The sequence below is a fragment of the Atractosteus spatula genome, chromosome 7 (assembly GCF_055471065.1).
Source record: "Atractosteus spatula isolate fAtrSpa1 chromosome 7, fAtrSpa1.hap1, whole genome shotgun sequence".
In the NCBI taxonomy this organism is placed as follows: Eukaryota; Metazoa; Chordata; class Actinopteri; order Semionotiformes; family Lepisosteidae; genus Atractosteus; species Atractosteus spatula.
In genome coordinates, this window is record NC_142712.1 from 49,626,989 (window position 1) to 49,640,254 (window position 13,266).

The 13,266-nt window shown below is 37.8% G+C and overlaps 2 protein-coding genes across 2 annotated transcripts; one reads left to right on the forward strand and one right to left on the reverse strand.

The window, feature by feature from the left end:
- The first annotated feature begins 260 nt into the window (after positions 1-260).
- On the forward strand, positions 261-3,483 carry terb2 (telomere repeat binding bouquet formation protein 2). Its single transcript, XM_088922133.1, has 7 exons — positions 261-324; positions 684-765; positions 1,152-1,291; positions 2,180-2,241; positions 2,503-2,600; positions 2,944-3,032; positions 3,329-3,483. The coding sequence occupies exons 1-7, from the start codon at positions 261-263 to the stop codon at positions 3,481-3,483; spliced, it is 690 nt and encodes a 229-aa protein (XP_088778259.1).
- Positions 3,105-12,924, reverse strand: LOC148831300 (uncharacterized). The gene is made up of 4 exons (XM_088922134.1): positions 12,392-12,924; positions 10,994-11,414; positions 5,167-5,306; positions 3,105-3,825 (listed from the first exon to the last, which is right to left on the reverse strand). The coding sequence occupies exons 1-4, from the start codon at positions 12,551-12,553 to the stop codon at positions 3,739-3,741; spliced, it is 810 nt and encodes a 269-aa protein (XP_088778260.1). The 5' UTR covers positions 12,554-12,924; the 3' UTR covers positions 3,105-3,738.
- Positions 12,925-13,266: the final 342 nt, after the last annotated feature.

The window sequence follows — 13,266 nt, forward strand, 5'->3', positions numbered from 1 at the left end:
CTCTGATTGAAGCTGTACATTTAAATTGTTTTTTTTATAAGTGATGCCTTTTTGTTGTTGTTGTTGTTCAGGTTCCCAAATCTACAACCCGTGAAACAAACCTTTCAGAAAGACGTCTGGTCAGCTGAGAGCTCCCTGACAAAGGACCATGAAAACCGTTCAGTAAAGTTTGTATTTGGCGTCACTCTTCGTTGTGAACCAACGTGTTATATTTTTCATAAACGAAAACATTTTTCCAAGGGGTTACACTACAGCTCGGGATGTTTAAAGATAGAAAAGCTTGGTTTTCTCAAAGTGTCCCCAGACGTTTCTGCGATATGTGGGGTAAGTTAAAACTGTAGTTTATAGTTAACACGTGTCCCATGCATCATAAATTAGGTAGTGAAACTCATTATTCCGGGGGATTGAGGAGCTGCACTGCGAAAACAAACATTATATATATAATTTTTTTTTTAAAAAGCAATGTGAAATTCCTGTACTAAGCCACAATGAAGCTCCTTTCAAACTGAATTCTAAAATATCCTTTATATGTTTATACCATTTTATCTTGGCTTAGAGATAGTATAGTGTAATTATCTTAGGAGAGTTAAAATGTGGTGTAATAAATGTTAACCATTAAATTAGAAACGCTCATATCAGTGTGAAAAAATATTTTTGGCATGACAGCGAATTTTACATTTCAGTGTCTGAAGGTGGCATTATTACAGACTGGACTACAGCAGACTACATTTTCAGTAAAGACGCATCTCATCCGGACACTCATCGGTAACAAACTCCGTTTATTCTCCTACCTAAAGTCAAACGTTTTGATTTTTCTACACAGTAAAAAACATAGTACACAGTAAAAAAGTCCATAGCGTTCTGAAATATCGAATTATCTTTTCATTTAAAGTTACAGGTTTAAAAATAATTGCAAAATTGTTTTGAAGTATCAGCCTATACACAGACTGTAAACAGTACATTGTGTTGTATATGGTTACAAATACCAATACTTCCTTTAATAATTTTGAGAATACTTGTAATAATTACAATAAAATAAATATAATTATTTTATAATTATAATTGAATAAAACCTTAATAGTAATAGTAAATCACATCGGGCACATATACTGTAACTGTGGATATTTCATGTAGCATTTTTTTTGGTTTAGGCTATATGAGAGTCTGGACTATTCTAAAGACAGGTTGACGGTTTTTCACGTCTCTTATCTGTCTGCTTGTGAGAAGAACAGAAACAAGGTAGCTGTGTCTGTGGGCCACTTCGTTCTTCCACCTTCCTCTGTTCAGAAAGGTCAGAAAAAATGTCTAAAATACTTTTAACTGGAAATACAACAATTCTTCTTGCAGTGCAAGTGAACTGCTTTCTATTCTAACAGTGCTATTGATATAATTTGAGAAAAAAATCATTTTTTTTATTTTTGCTTCTCTTAATATGTGCCACAAAATCACATAAATGCTCCATACTGACCTCTATGAAAGGGTCCTCTATTACAAGAAAAAAAATAAAAATCAATAAATGGCAAATTATAGTTAGTACAACTTTATTAAAAAAGAGCATGCACAGTGTCAGATCTTCCAGGTCTTGCTGTTTACACTTCGTATTGGGCTGATTGTACATTTTTATGAACGCCACCCTATTAAATTTGTGGGTTTAGTAAAAATCATGTTATTTCCTTACTTGTGAACTGAATGCTCTACATAAAAGCATTGCACATTGAAATACACATAATTACCATCACCTTCATTGCATATAGCAGGTAAGCCTTTGAACCCATGACTGACATGCTGCGGGTTCAAGTCACTACTGTAGACACTGCTGTTGTACCTTGAGTGAAGTACTTTACCCCTGTGGCTCCAGTCCACCCTTCCGTACCAGAGGGGACCAGCATGACAGGGGGTGATCCCTGTGGTGGAGTGGTGTCCTGTCTAGGGAGGAGTCACATGCTCTCTAGTTCTCTTAACCCAACAGAAACCAGAATGGGCTCTGGTCTGATGTGAGCTGCTGTGGCTCAGGTATGGCTTTTGGACTTCAATGTATAGAACACCTTTCACAGTATAAAATCATTACATTACTCTGAACCACAATGCTGTCCCCTGTGAAATATGCTAAAATTGCTCTAATATATCATCTTAAAAACCAATACTATAAAAGTAATTACAAAATTATCAATAATTTCAGAAGTGAAAGCAGCAGTGGGAAGTTTCATTTGGGAGAAAGAGGACAATCAAAGTACAAAACAGGTAGTTTTCTATAGTATTTCAGATCTTCACTTATTTTATGGATATATGTTATTTGTGTATGTGTGGTGATTTACTGTAAATCTTTGGTTTAATCTTACAGTATGATTTTTAGAATATGTATGTAATCATCCAGTTATCCTGTAGAGATGTACATTGTGCTTAATATGTAACAGTTTATTTCCTTAGAGCATAGAAGTTTCCTTCATGTGAATGTGTACAGTATAAGCATTTTAAAGATGTATTTCTGTTTGTCCATAAAAGTTGCCATGTGGCAGAATAATCCAGATGGAAAAACAGAAGGATAAAGAGTACCACAGTGTAGGAAAGGACAGCCTTAAAAAAGATAGCAATAAAATAAGGTATGTACAGTAGATGAACTTTGGAGTAATCTGTCTTCATGTCAGGTCTAAACTCCGTTACTTTTGTTGTATTGTAACAGCCTTGTCCCAGTTGGACTCATCATATTGCCACAAGAGGTCCCTCTTTACCAAAACGTGCTAAGTGAAACTTGCTCTACAATGATAACTTGTTTCTTATACTGTGAAAGACATGGCAAATTCAAAACAGAATTAGATGTATGTATAATACAACTTTATGTTATAGTAATCATTTTTGCTACATTGCTAGTGATTCCAAAAAATGTCATTTGTTTGACTATAGTGTATTTAATGTTGTGAACCTAAATTATGTCTTTTGTAAAAGGCAGGCGACATGTGGAATTAAAACTCCACAAAGGGATATGCCATTGTGCTGTAACCCTCAGTATTATCCAATCAATAATATGTTCACAGGTAAGAACATTAAAATATGCATGCTTCAGATTATTTAAAATAAGAAAAAAATACAAATAGACTAGTTGGTATCCAAAAACATTTCCTGTTTTAATTAACTATAATTTCTTTGTAATGACAAGTAAATTAATTGTGCTGGAAGAGCAGTTAACACCGTGGAAATTCTTTCCACGACTTAAGCAGACTCTTGAGAATTGAACTTGTATTGATTATTTGACAGCATCATCGCTGTGTAACAGTGAACTCAGAAGAGCTCATAAAGATTAAATGACACATGGTTTCTTTCTCTTTTACAGGATATGTTTTTATTAATCAACTGAAAAAATATTCAGGAGAGCTAGCCGACTTCCTTCCTGGACATGCTGGATATTCTGTGTGCAAAGCACATAGTGAAAAATTTACTCTCAAATCTAAAAACAGAAATGACAAATGTATTAACAGCACTAACTGACCACTAATTGAAACTGTATCAAAGTACAGTTTCAAAGTAAGTCATGATATACAGAAAAATGTGAAATTATTAAGTTGCAGTGTAAACCATTTCACTAATACAAGAAGACTGATCTTTTACAAGCCAGGGGAAAAGATTGTTAATTTTACAGATTTTGAGACTACACTTTAGGGTTTTCCATGAACAGTTCAGGGAAATCACACATTGAATCGTGCATTTTGAGATCTCGACACTTCAGTTGTCCGATTCTTCACATTATAGGGTTATTTCTGCTGGGATAGTTTCCATGGTATCTTCTGCTTCTGTTTTTTTTACACATCCCAGTAAAATGAAATCCAGTCCCTAAAGAAAAAAAAAACAGTATGTTTCATTACGGATTAAAGTGAGTGGTGTCTGAAGGTTTCCTGCTAATGGGCATAGAATGGGGTATTTTGATCTTGTAGCTTGTGAGCTAGAAAAATAATTTGAAAAAACTGCTAAATAGTACAGTTCTTTCATGAAAGCACATTCAATAAATTGTCAAATGAAACTCCACAATATAGAGTGACCTCTCTTAATAATATAAATGACTCAGGTTATGAAAGAACAATAATCAAATAATACAACCGAAGTACACAGCACGTTCTATGGCATCATGCAGTGTTTAACCCTGTGAAGACATCAAACAGAACATGGCCAGAGGCATTCATAAATCAACAGCTGAAGCTGTAGGGCCTTCTCAGAATCCTGTTAGAAACCATTCTACAGCTATACCGATAGAACGTTCATTCACTTTCAGTAAAGAGTATCTTACTGCCAGAAGATGGCGCCATGTGCAGTACCTTAACTACCAGTTTTGCTGGGAGTGGGAGAATGAACAACCTCCATAAACCAGTCTGACAAGATCTGTAAACCAATCGTAATGCACAAGCCTTTTAATTCATGGGCTGAAGTTTTGTAGTGATGCCAAAGTGAATGTTACCAGTTATGTACAGGGCTTTCTGAATTTGGTTGTTTAGCAGGTAAAAGCAGGTGCTTAAAGCTGTTCACAATCTAAGGTGTTCATGTTATTATGGAAGGACACTACAAAATAAATAAAAAGTAAAATCAGAATGGAAATGAACACACATCTGTTAGTTGTTAGAGAATGCAGTAGTGTAATAAAAGAATTTACTGAGAGGGGGTTCTGTAATCCAGGATAATTCAGAATGTTAGTAAAATTAATGTAATTAAAAATGAAATATTTTACTCTCTTAACTTATATTTTAAAAACAATATTGTATTCCGATTGTATGTTTTAGATCTCTAAGAAGAACAAAACACTTTTCATATTTTAATTTGGAATTAATGGTGGGGGCTCAGTAAGTAAAAATCATACACACACAAAAAGTGTTGTTTATAAAGGTTGATAATACTCAAGGACAGAATATGTAGGCTTTCTCTGCTATCCACTTAACTTTATTAATTTAGTTTAATGATCACTTCATAATAAATTGTGCTATGGTATTAAATAGAGAAATATAATATCCAAGAATGAATATGAGAATACTTGTACAGTATATAGGTGTTCCAGAAACACATATATTTTTAAGATTCTTATGCCACTAAAGTGAAATATGGAATATCAACAACTGAAAACTGAAAGTTAAGTCTATATAAAGTTTCATTAAGATAGCTGCTTGCAAAAATAGCTTGCACTTTTACCTTCCAATGAGCAGGTCGTAATGTTAGTGGGTTTTCTCTCAGGTCTAGTTTAGTCAGTCTTGTAAATCCAAGGATTCTGTCATCTGGCAATGATGTAATGCAGTTGGACTTCATACAAAGTGCAAGAAGACTGACCATGTCTAGAAAGTAGATTTAGTTAATTTACTTTAAGCAGGATAAAATGAGCTAGCAGACCACACCAAACAGGTAATTCTATAATTGATACCAAAGCTTATGCAGTAGTAGCAATGTAATATAAGGTTACATACACAGCACTTTGCATTTTATTGAGATGATGCTGCTCTGTATGTAACTGCTGTATCATCGTATCTTAAAATAATAATGCTTTTTAAATAGTTTATAATGCTTGGACTGTTTTTTCATTAATTCCAAAACAATGGGGTTTATTCCCTGTTATTTATTCTGCTGTTATTATGCACATTAAAAATAGTAGGCAATTGTAGCATAAATTGATAACATTTTACCTGTAGCAAAAATGAAATCAACCTCCTCCTCCTCCTCCTCCTCCTCCTCTTCCTCTTCTTCTTCTTCTTCTTCACAGCCTTAGTCCCAGACTGTCCTGGGGTCAGCTGCTTTGATTGCTCTTCTCCACTTGTCTCTGTCGAGCACATCTTCCTCACTCACTTCACATACCTCCATATCTTTTCTCACACAATCTATCCATCTCTTTCTAGGCCTGCCTCTTCCCGTTACCTTCCACCTCAAATTCCATTACCCTCTTTGTTACTTCCTCAACGTCCCTCCTCATGATATGTCCATACCACCGTAACCTCGCCTCAACCACATCCACCACCCTACATCGTCTACGGATTTCTTCATTTCTGATCTTATCCTTCATTGAAATCTGCAGAATCCATCTCAACATCCTCATTTCAGTTCTTCTCATCAAGTTCTCTTCCCTCTTTCCAACTGCCAAGCATTCAGCTCCATATAGTAGTACAGGTCTAATCACAGTCTTGTACATTTTGCACTTTAACTTTCTAGGAATTTTCCTGTCACAGATTATTCCAGTTATTTCTCTCCACTTGTTCCATCCAGCTTTCACTCTTTGTTTTACTGCCTCCAGTGTTTCTCCTCCCTTTACCAGTTTTGATCCAAGGTATTTAAAGCCACTGTTTCAGTTTTCCTCCATTTGTCTCCTCAACATTGGTCATAGTATCTCCTCTTCTCTCCATTACCATTATTTCAGATTTTTCTGCATTCATTTTCAGTCCACCCTTTTCCAGACTCCTCTGCCATTTGAACACTTTCTCCTGTAGTTCTACTTCTGAATCTGCCATCAGTGCCACATCATCAGCAAAGATGAGTTCCCAAGGCACTTCTGTTCTTACCTCCTCTGTCAGTGTGTCAATAATGTTTATAAAAAGGAAGGGACTTAGTGCTGATCCTTGGTGTACTCCAACTGTGATTTCAAACTCTTTTGTCTCTCCCCGTTATGTGACCACCTTCGTGGTTGAAAATGAAATCAACCTCATGAAATAATATTAACCTAATTTTTTACAAGTACAAACTCAAATAAAGATCTAACAAGAAATACTGTAAACCAACTGGCACATAATTAAAATATTTCCTTGTTCCTCTACAGCCTCAAGGTTCTAATATCAAGTCTATGGTTTGCTAATGCTACAAATCTAAATCTACATATACCATTTCCTACATCAGGAGGTGTCAAAGGATGGGCAGAAATGAAAGCAATATAAAAGTGACTATATCTAACTGATAAATACAGTATATTCAAATGAAAAACCCATCCTACTAAGTACCTTAGATACAGCACGTAGACACTGATACACATTTTTTTTTTGGAAAGGCAGAGGATGCTTGGAGCATTAAGTTACAATTCCTAGAAACAATGCAATAAATTCTATTTTTATTCAGCCACTTCCGTCCAACAGTCTTGCTGTGAAGCACGGGGGTTGCTGGGGGTGGATGAGCACCATTCATCTGCTGGATTTAATTAAGGAAATAGACCTGTAGTTACACAACAAGGTGGAACTCAAATATTTCCCATCACAAAAGGGTCTCGGTATTACATCATAGCTTATAAATAACTTTCTTATCATACTATAGTTTCAGTAGGTAGCTGTGTCACCATGTGGAGGTTGCAAAGAAACAGGTAACGGGTTTATTCCATGTTGAAAAGAACAGAAAGGAAACACAACGTTTCGGCTGTGGAGCCTTCTTCAGGTGTGAGAAAGACAGGGTAGACGGCAAAGATTAAATAGCACAGGAGAACAAAAGCTGGAAAAGTGGAGGAGGAGGGAGAGGGCAGAGGCAGAGAGGCCACTCAGGAAGTGCAAAGTGGAGAGGGGTGAAGAAAGGTGTGAAGTCAAAAGAATAGAGAGAATGGATGAGAATAGAGAAGATTAGAGGGCCTCAGTTTTGTTGCAGTCCCCAAGAAGCTGGACATCCCACAAACCCAAATTGACCTCAACTGTTTTCACCACAGGATTCGGCTCAAAGCTCATTTTGCTGACTACTCCTCCTCACCAGTAGCGGACAACAACCCGGTCACTGATGCCACTAACAATATCAATCCTAAACAGAACTCCTGGACTCCCTCTTCGGGACGTTTTCCACCAGTTGATTACTTTATTAACCAATTCAACATTAAAGTTCCCAAGACCCTTTCCACACCCAGGAAACACAGGTCAAACCTCACCCAAGGAGAAATTCAGGCGCTCCAATCTCTCCGCAATAGGGATAATATTGTCATCAAACCAGCGGACAAAGGAGGAGCTGTTGTGATGTGGCAAAAAGACCTGTACATTAAGGAAGCCTTCAGACAATCATTAACAACTGCTCCATTTTACAGGAAGATCCCTCCATCTGTACCCTTTTTTCCAACCGCCCAATCATCTCTTATCGTCGACCACCCAATCTACGTAAACTTCTTGTTCACAGCTCCCTCGACTGCACTCGGCAATTGTCCCCACCAGGCACCTTCGCCTGCAACAGAACTCGCTGCATCACCTGCAAATACATATCTAACAAGCCTGTAGTTTCTCATTTCACCTCAAACGGCCATGATCACACTGATCTCTCCGTCTCTGTTCTCAAAGAAGGGTTTCTCAACTCCCACAGCAAAAAGACAACAGAAACGAAACTCATCCTGAAACTAGGTTCACACCTTCCCCCTTCTCTCAATGACAGGCTTATTTTCGTGTAATCTTCTCTATTCTCATGCAGGTTTTGTCTTCACGCTTTTCTCCACCCCTCTCCATTTTGCACTTCCTGAGTGGCCTCTCTGCCTCTCCCCTCTCCCTCCACCTTTCCACTTTTGTTCTACTGTGCTATTTAAACTTTGCCGTCTACCCTGTCTTTCTCACATCTGAAGAAGGCTCCACAGCCAAAACGTTATGTTTCCTTTCTTTTCTTTTCAGCACGGAATAAACCCATTACCTGTTTCTTTGCATACTATAGTTTAGTCATATTGCTTAGGTAAAAATGTCAGCTCTGTTATTGACACTTGGATCAATTTTGTTTTAACCACTCAAACATTGTGTAATCTGTGCTTTTAGAGATCATTTGAAATGAAAATCTCAACTTCCTGTAGCACACAATGACCACAGCTGGCCTTTCAGAATCAGAATCACCTTAATTCGCCAAGTACAGTTCATGTGCAAGGAATTTACTCTCGTGTACTTGGTGGTGCAAAAACATTCTACATATACTGTACTAGACAAAAACAACACAACAGACATTAAGACATTTTTCTTTGCAACTTTCCCTTTCTCCCTAATCACCTGAAGGCAGCTCCAAAGCCAAACGGTAGTTTCTTTTTTTACCTTTCAGCATAGAATAAAACTTTATCTGTTCCTTTGCATCATTAAGAGAGTGCCCATATACAGTAACTAGGAATTCTGGTTAAGCGAAAAAACAGCCCTAGGAAAGAAACAGTTCAAAAACCAGGTGATTCCGGTTTTATTAGACCAGTTTTAATAGACCAGTTTTAATAGCATCCTGATTGCTTCGTTGTACTGGAATTGGACAAATCTTTAATGGAGGCCAGATGACAGCCAATGACCCTCTCCACAGAATAAAAAAACATTATGCAGTTTGCCATTGGAGTCGACAGTCGCCTTGCCAAACCAAACAGAGGCACTCAGAATGCTCTAAATAATGGCTCTGTAATCTGTATTAGAATTGTTGAGACTCACCAAAGTTTTCTAGCTGGCACAAAAAGTACATTCTATGCGTTCTTTGTGATACTGGTAATATTTATCCCAATGTGTGCAGAATGGAAGAGAGGAGCAACAAGGGAGATTTGGCAGTAGAATTTGAGGAGGTCATTAAAATGCATGAACTACAACCATCATTAAGGAGCCTCTGTTTTTGAAGCCTACAATAAAATCTGTTCAGTCTATCTGGCAGAGATGAGTCATAACAACGAGTATAACATTGGGAGGCTTCTGTTTATAATTTGTGATAATCTGAAGGCTCCTCCAAACAGTAGTGGGGTCATTATCTGATAACTGCCATTCTAATTTATTCCTATATTAAATTTTTGCATGCATTTTCTTAACAACACAAACTAACTAAAACTAATCAAAGCTCCTGAGTGCAAATATTTGCAAATGTTGACCACAGTATATAAAATGCAAAGCATCTATCACTTAAAAACCAGAAATGATGCTGTTTAGACAACTTTTATAAAAGAGTGCATTTAGAAAAAGGAATCATACAAGGAATTGGAACAATTTCCTGTTAAATTAAATGTAAAAAGACCAAATTGTGGGAAATCTCTAAGCAAATTATAACATTAAAACGTTATGATATATACTGTATATAGAGATTTCCAGTATGACTGTGATAAGATCCCTTAAAAAATCCAATGTAATGTACTCCTGTGACTAGAGAACTGGTTAACAAGCAGGAAACATACCTCTTACTGGGTAACTGTAAGAAACGAAACTAGGCCTTTATGTAAATACTGTAGATCTATGACCTCATATAGCTCAACTGAATCCTTGGGTATTACAAAAACGTAAATCACGGAAATGTGTGCAGAAACTTTACAACACACTAGTAAGACCTCATTTAGAATACTGTGTACAGCTTTGGTCACTATACCTTATAAAGGACTGTACTGTACAGTCTTAGAAAGAAGAGCAACACAAATTATTCCATATCTCGGGGGAAATATCACATACTGAAAAACTAAGACAAGCAAACAAGCACAATGGGCCCAGCGGCCTCTTATTTATACCATGTCTCCATCATTCATTTCTTCTTTATAAACAATAAAAAATAATGGCAAGAAGAGACCATCAACCCATTTGAATGTATCATCTTTCTCCCCATAAGTAGCATCATGGCAGCATTTGCAAGATGTTAAGAGTATCAGCCTCAGCAACAAGGCTTGCAATTTACTGCAGGTGAACCAGGCACAACTCCCACTGTTCCAATATAAGCCAAGTCATAATCGTAAAAAGCATCATTTTCAGGACAACAGGGAAATTAACCTTTTGGATTTATTTACTGCAGCTGTTTCAAAAACCCTCTAGGCTTTCTCTGACTTATGTTTTGAGACCCAGGAAGACTTGGGAACACTTGCTCCTGCTATCTGGCTTCTTACAGTACTCTTCTATTTCTCACACAAGTCATTCATTTGAACCACACAGGCTTAACTTTCTGCCTTATCCACCTTCCTGAACCACTTCACATACAGTATGAGATGCTTAACTAGTGAAGATATATGCTTTTTGAAGATTAACAAAAGATGCACACATATATACTCTTAAAAAACATTGTGTGAACCCTGTAACATAACATTTTCTTTCATTTCTCATTACACAGAACTGACCTGACAAAGTTTCTGGCACATGTTCAAATTTGTTGCCTTCCAAGTTCAGGAAAACCAAGGCCTGTAGCTTGCCAAACCCTTCTGGAAGGTCACACAACTCGTTGCAGGCCAGGTTTAACCACTGAAGGCCTGTAAGATGCACGAATTCGGGAGGGAGAGTGGAGAGGTGGTTGTTGTGTAACCCTATTTTCTGAAGTTTTTTCAGTTTCCCAACACTGGCAGGCAGGGAGATGAGGCTGCAGCCAACTGCCCACAGCTCCCTGAGCTCAGTTAGGTCTCCAATCTCCACGGGAAGGACAGAGAGGGGATTGTGGCTCACACTGAGAGAGTTGAGGTGGTGAAGTGCACCAATCCCACTGGGTAGCACAGTCAACTGGTTATCATCCAGGACCAGCACCTCCAGCCTCTGCAAATGCAGAATCTAAAAAATAATAATAAGACAGAAACTCATCAAGGTCTATCTCTCTCTTTTATTATGGCATGTGTGCCGATCCCTGTTATATTAAAAAAGATTAGCCTAACCCCAGACAGAATTGGGCCAGAGTGGTGGTTCTGTGGCTAAGGATCTGTGCCTGTGGGTGGAAGGCTGCTGGTTCAAATCTCGCAGACAGCAGAAGAATCCTACTCCGTTGGGCCCCTGAGCAAGGCCCTTCACCCCAACTGCTCCAGGGGTGCGGTACAATGGCTGACCCTGTGCTCTGACCCCAAGCTTCTCTCCCTGTCTGTGTGTCTCATGGAGAGCAAGCTGGGGTATGTGAAAAGACAAATTCCTAATGCAAGAAATTGTATAGGGCTAATAAAGTGATGTTATGTTATGAATCAAGAGGTCCAGTATTTTCACTAATATTGGCAAGAGACTCTGCCCAAGTGCTGCTGTGTGGGGTCAAATGGATGATTTCTGTCTGCTGTAACTGCGCATTATAGCATCATAAGATCCTACAAATATGATCCAGAAAATCTAAATGACTCTGGCAGTGTGTCAGGTGGCGGGGGATTCTGTTTTGATTCCCTTCCACTCAGCAATCTTGCTGTGGAGTGAAGGAGTTGCTGGAGGACAAAGGGATTGCTATTAGTTTATCTAATAGATTTAGTGAAGGAAAGAATTCTGTAGTTTCACAATACGGTGGGGCTCAGACTTTCCCACATTCAAAAGAGGACTTTAAGAAATATCACATCACAGCCTATAAAAAACTTAATTGCTCATGATCTCTTCATCTATTTTCTACCCACTTTATCTGGAGCAGGGTCGCGGGAGAGCCGGAGCCTATCCCAGCAAGCAACAGGCGCAAGGCAGAGTACACCCTGGACCTCCGAGACAATGCATTTGAGAATGAAAGCAGAAATAACACGGGAACATTAAAAAAAATCAACCTCCATTTAAATGGCCTTCACCCTTACCTCTTGAGGTGGTAACAGAAGGCGATTGTTGTTTAGAAACAGACGCTTTAAATGTGTCAGATGAGAGAGAGAAGGTGGTGGCACAAAGAGCTGGCGATGACTGAGATTTAACATCTCTGACTGTTTGTACAGACTGTCCATAATCAGTTTTTCTGCATCCATAGTTTCACTGTCTCAGTAATCCGCAAAAGATGCCTGATTAACGCAGCAAGATGATGTTTTTTTGCATATTCCTAAAAAAAAAAACATTTGTTCCGAGCTTGTTGTTGCCGATTCACTTAAAATACAAAAGTATTACTGCCCTTACTACCACTCACGGGTGAATAGGGATGATCCCCTTGGTACTGTACCTTACACTTTCTTTTCTTTGATAACCTACAAAGTCAAGAATCGGGACATCAAAAATTACAATCTCCTTACGAGTTCAGTACAATGCAGACAACATATGCGGAGGATTAAGTGCTGATATGAAGGCTCCATATTAACGTTTTGGGTAAAACGTTATTTCTATATTTTGTGTGTACTGTCCCCATAGCAACAGTAGCTATACCCTGCCAATAACTTCCGGGTCCTTACTACCCTTGACTCTATGGAGTCACCGTAGTACTACTAAGACGTGCGCAAGTTCATTTCAAGACCTGTGCAATTAACATTCAACTACAAACAAGACCTATGATTTTGGAATCTCTCGCAATAGTGACTTTTAAATAATTATATATAGGAATTGTTTAGCATGAATTTCCGTAATTAATTCTATGGATATCATTTAAATTATGCAACGCCAAAAAAAAATTTAATATCCGTTCTCTAATTCTAGTACATACTAATTTGTACGTTTTTAACTGAGCGGAGCGCCCATTTTCATTTAAAATAGA

What these genes read in the sequence shown, in the direction of transcription:
- terb2 (XM_088922133.1), top strand. Translation starts at nt 261, where the DNA reads ATGTTTAAAGATAGAAAAGCTTGGTTTTCTCAAAGTGTCCCCAGACGT. An exon ending in TCTCATCCGGACACTCATCG is followed by an intron (nt 766 to 1,151) that starts GTAACAAACTCC and finishes TTTTTGGTTTAG; the next exon opens with GCTATATGAGAGTCTGGACT. An exon ending in ACCTTCCTCTGTTCAGAAAG is followed by an intron (nt 1,292 to 2,179) that starts GTCAGAAAAAAT and finishes CAATAATTTCAG; the next exon opens with AAGTGAAAGCAGCAGTGGGA.
- LOC148831300 (XM_088922134.1), bottom strand. Translation starts at nt 12,553, where the DNA reads ATGGATGCAGAAAAACTGATTATGGACAGTCTGTACAAACAGTCAGAG. An exon ending in TTCTGTTACCACCTCAAGAG is followed by an intron (nt 11,415 to 12,391) that starts GTAAGGGTGAAG and finishes ATTATTTTTTAG; the next exon opens with ATTCTGCATTTGCAGAGGCT. An exon ending in TGTGCCAGAAACTTTGTCAG is followed by an intron (nt 5,307 to 10,993) that starts GTCAGTTCTGTG and finishes TCTACTTTCTAG; the next exon opens with ACATGGTCAGTCTTCTTGCA.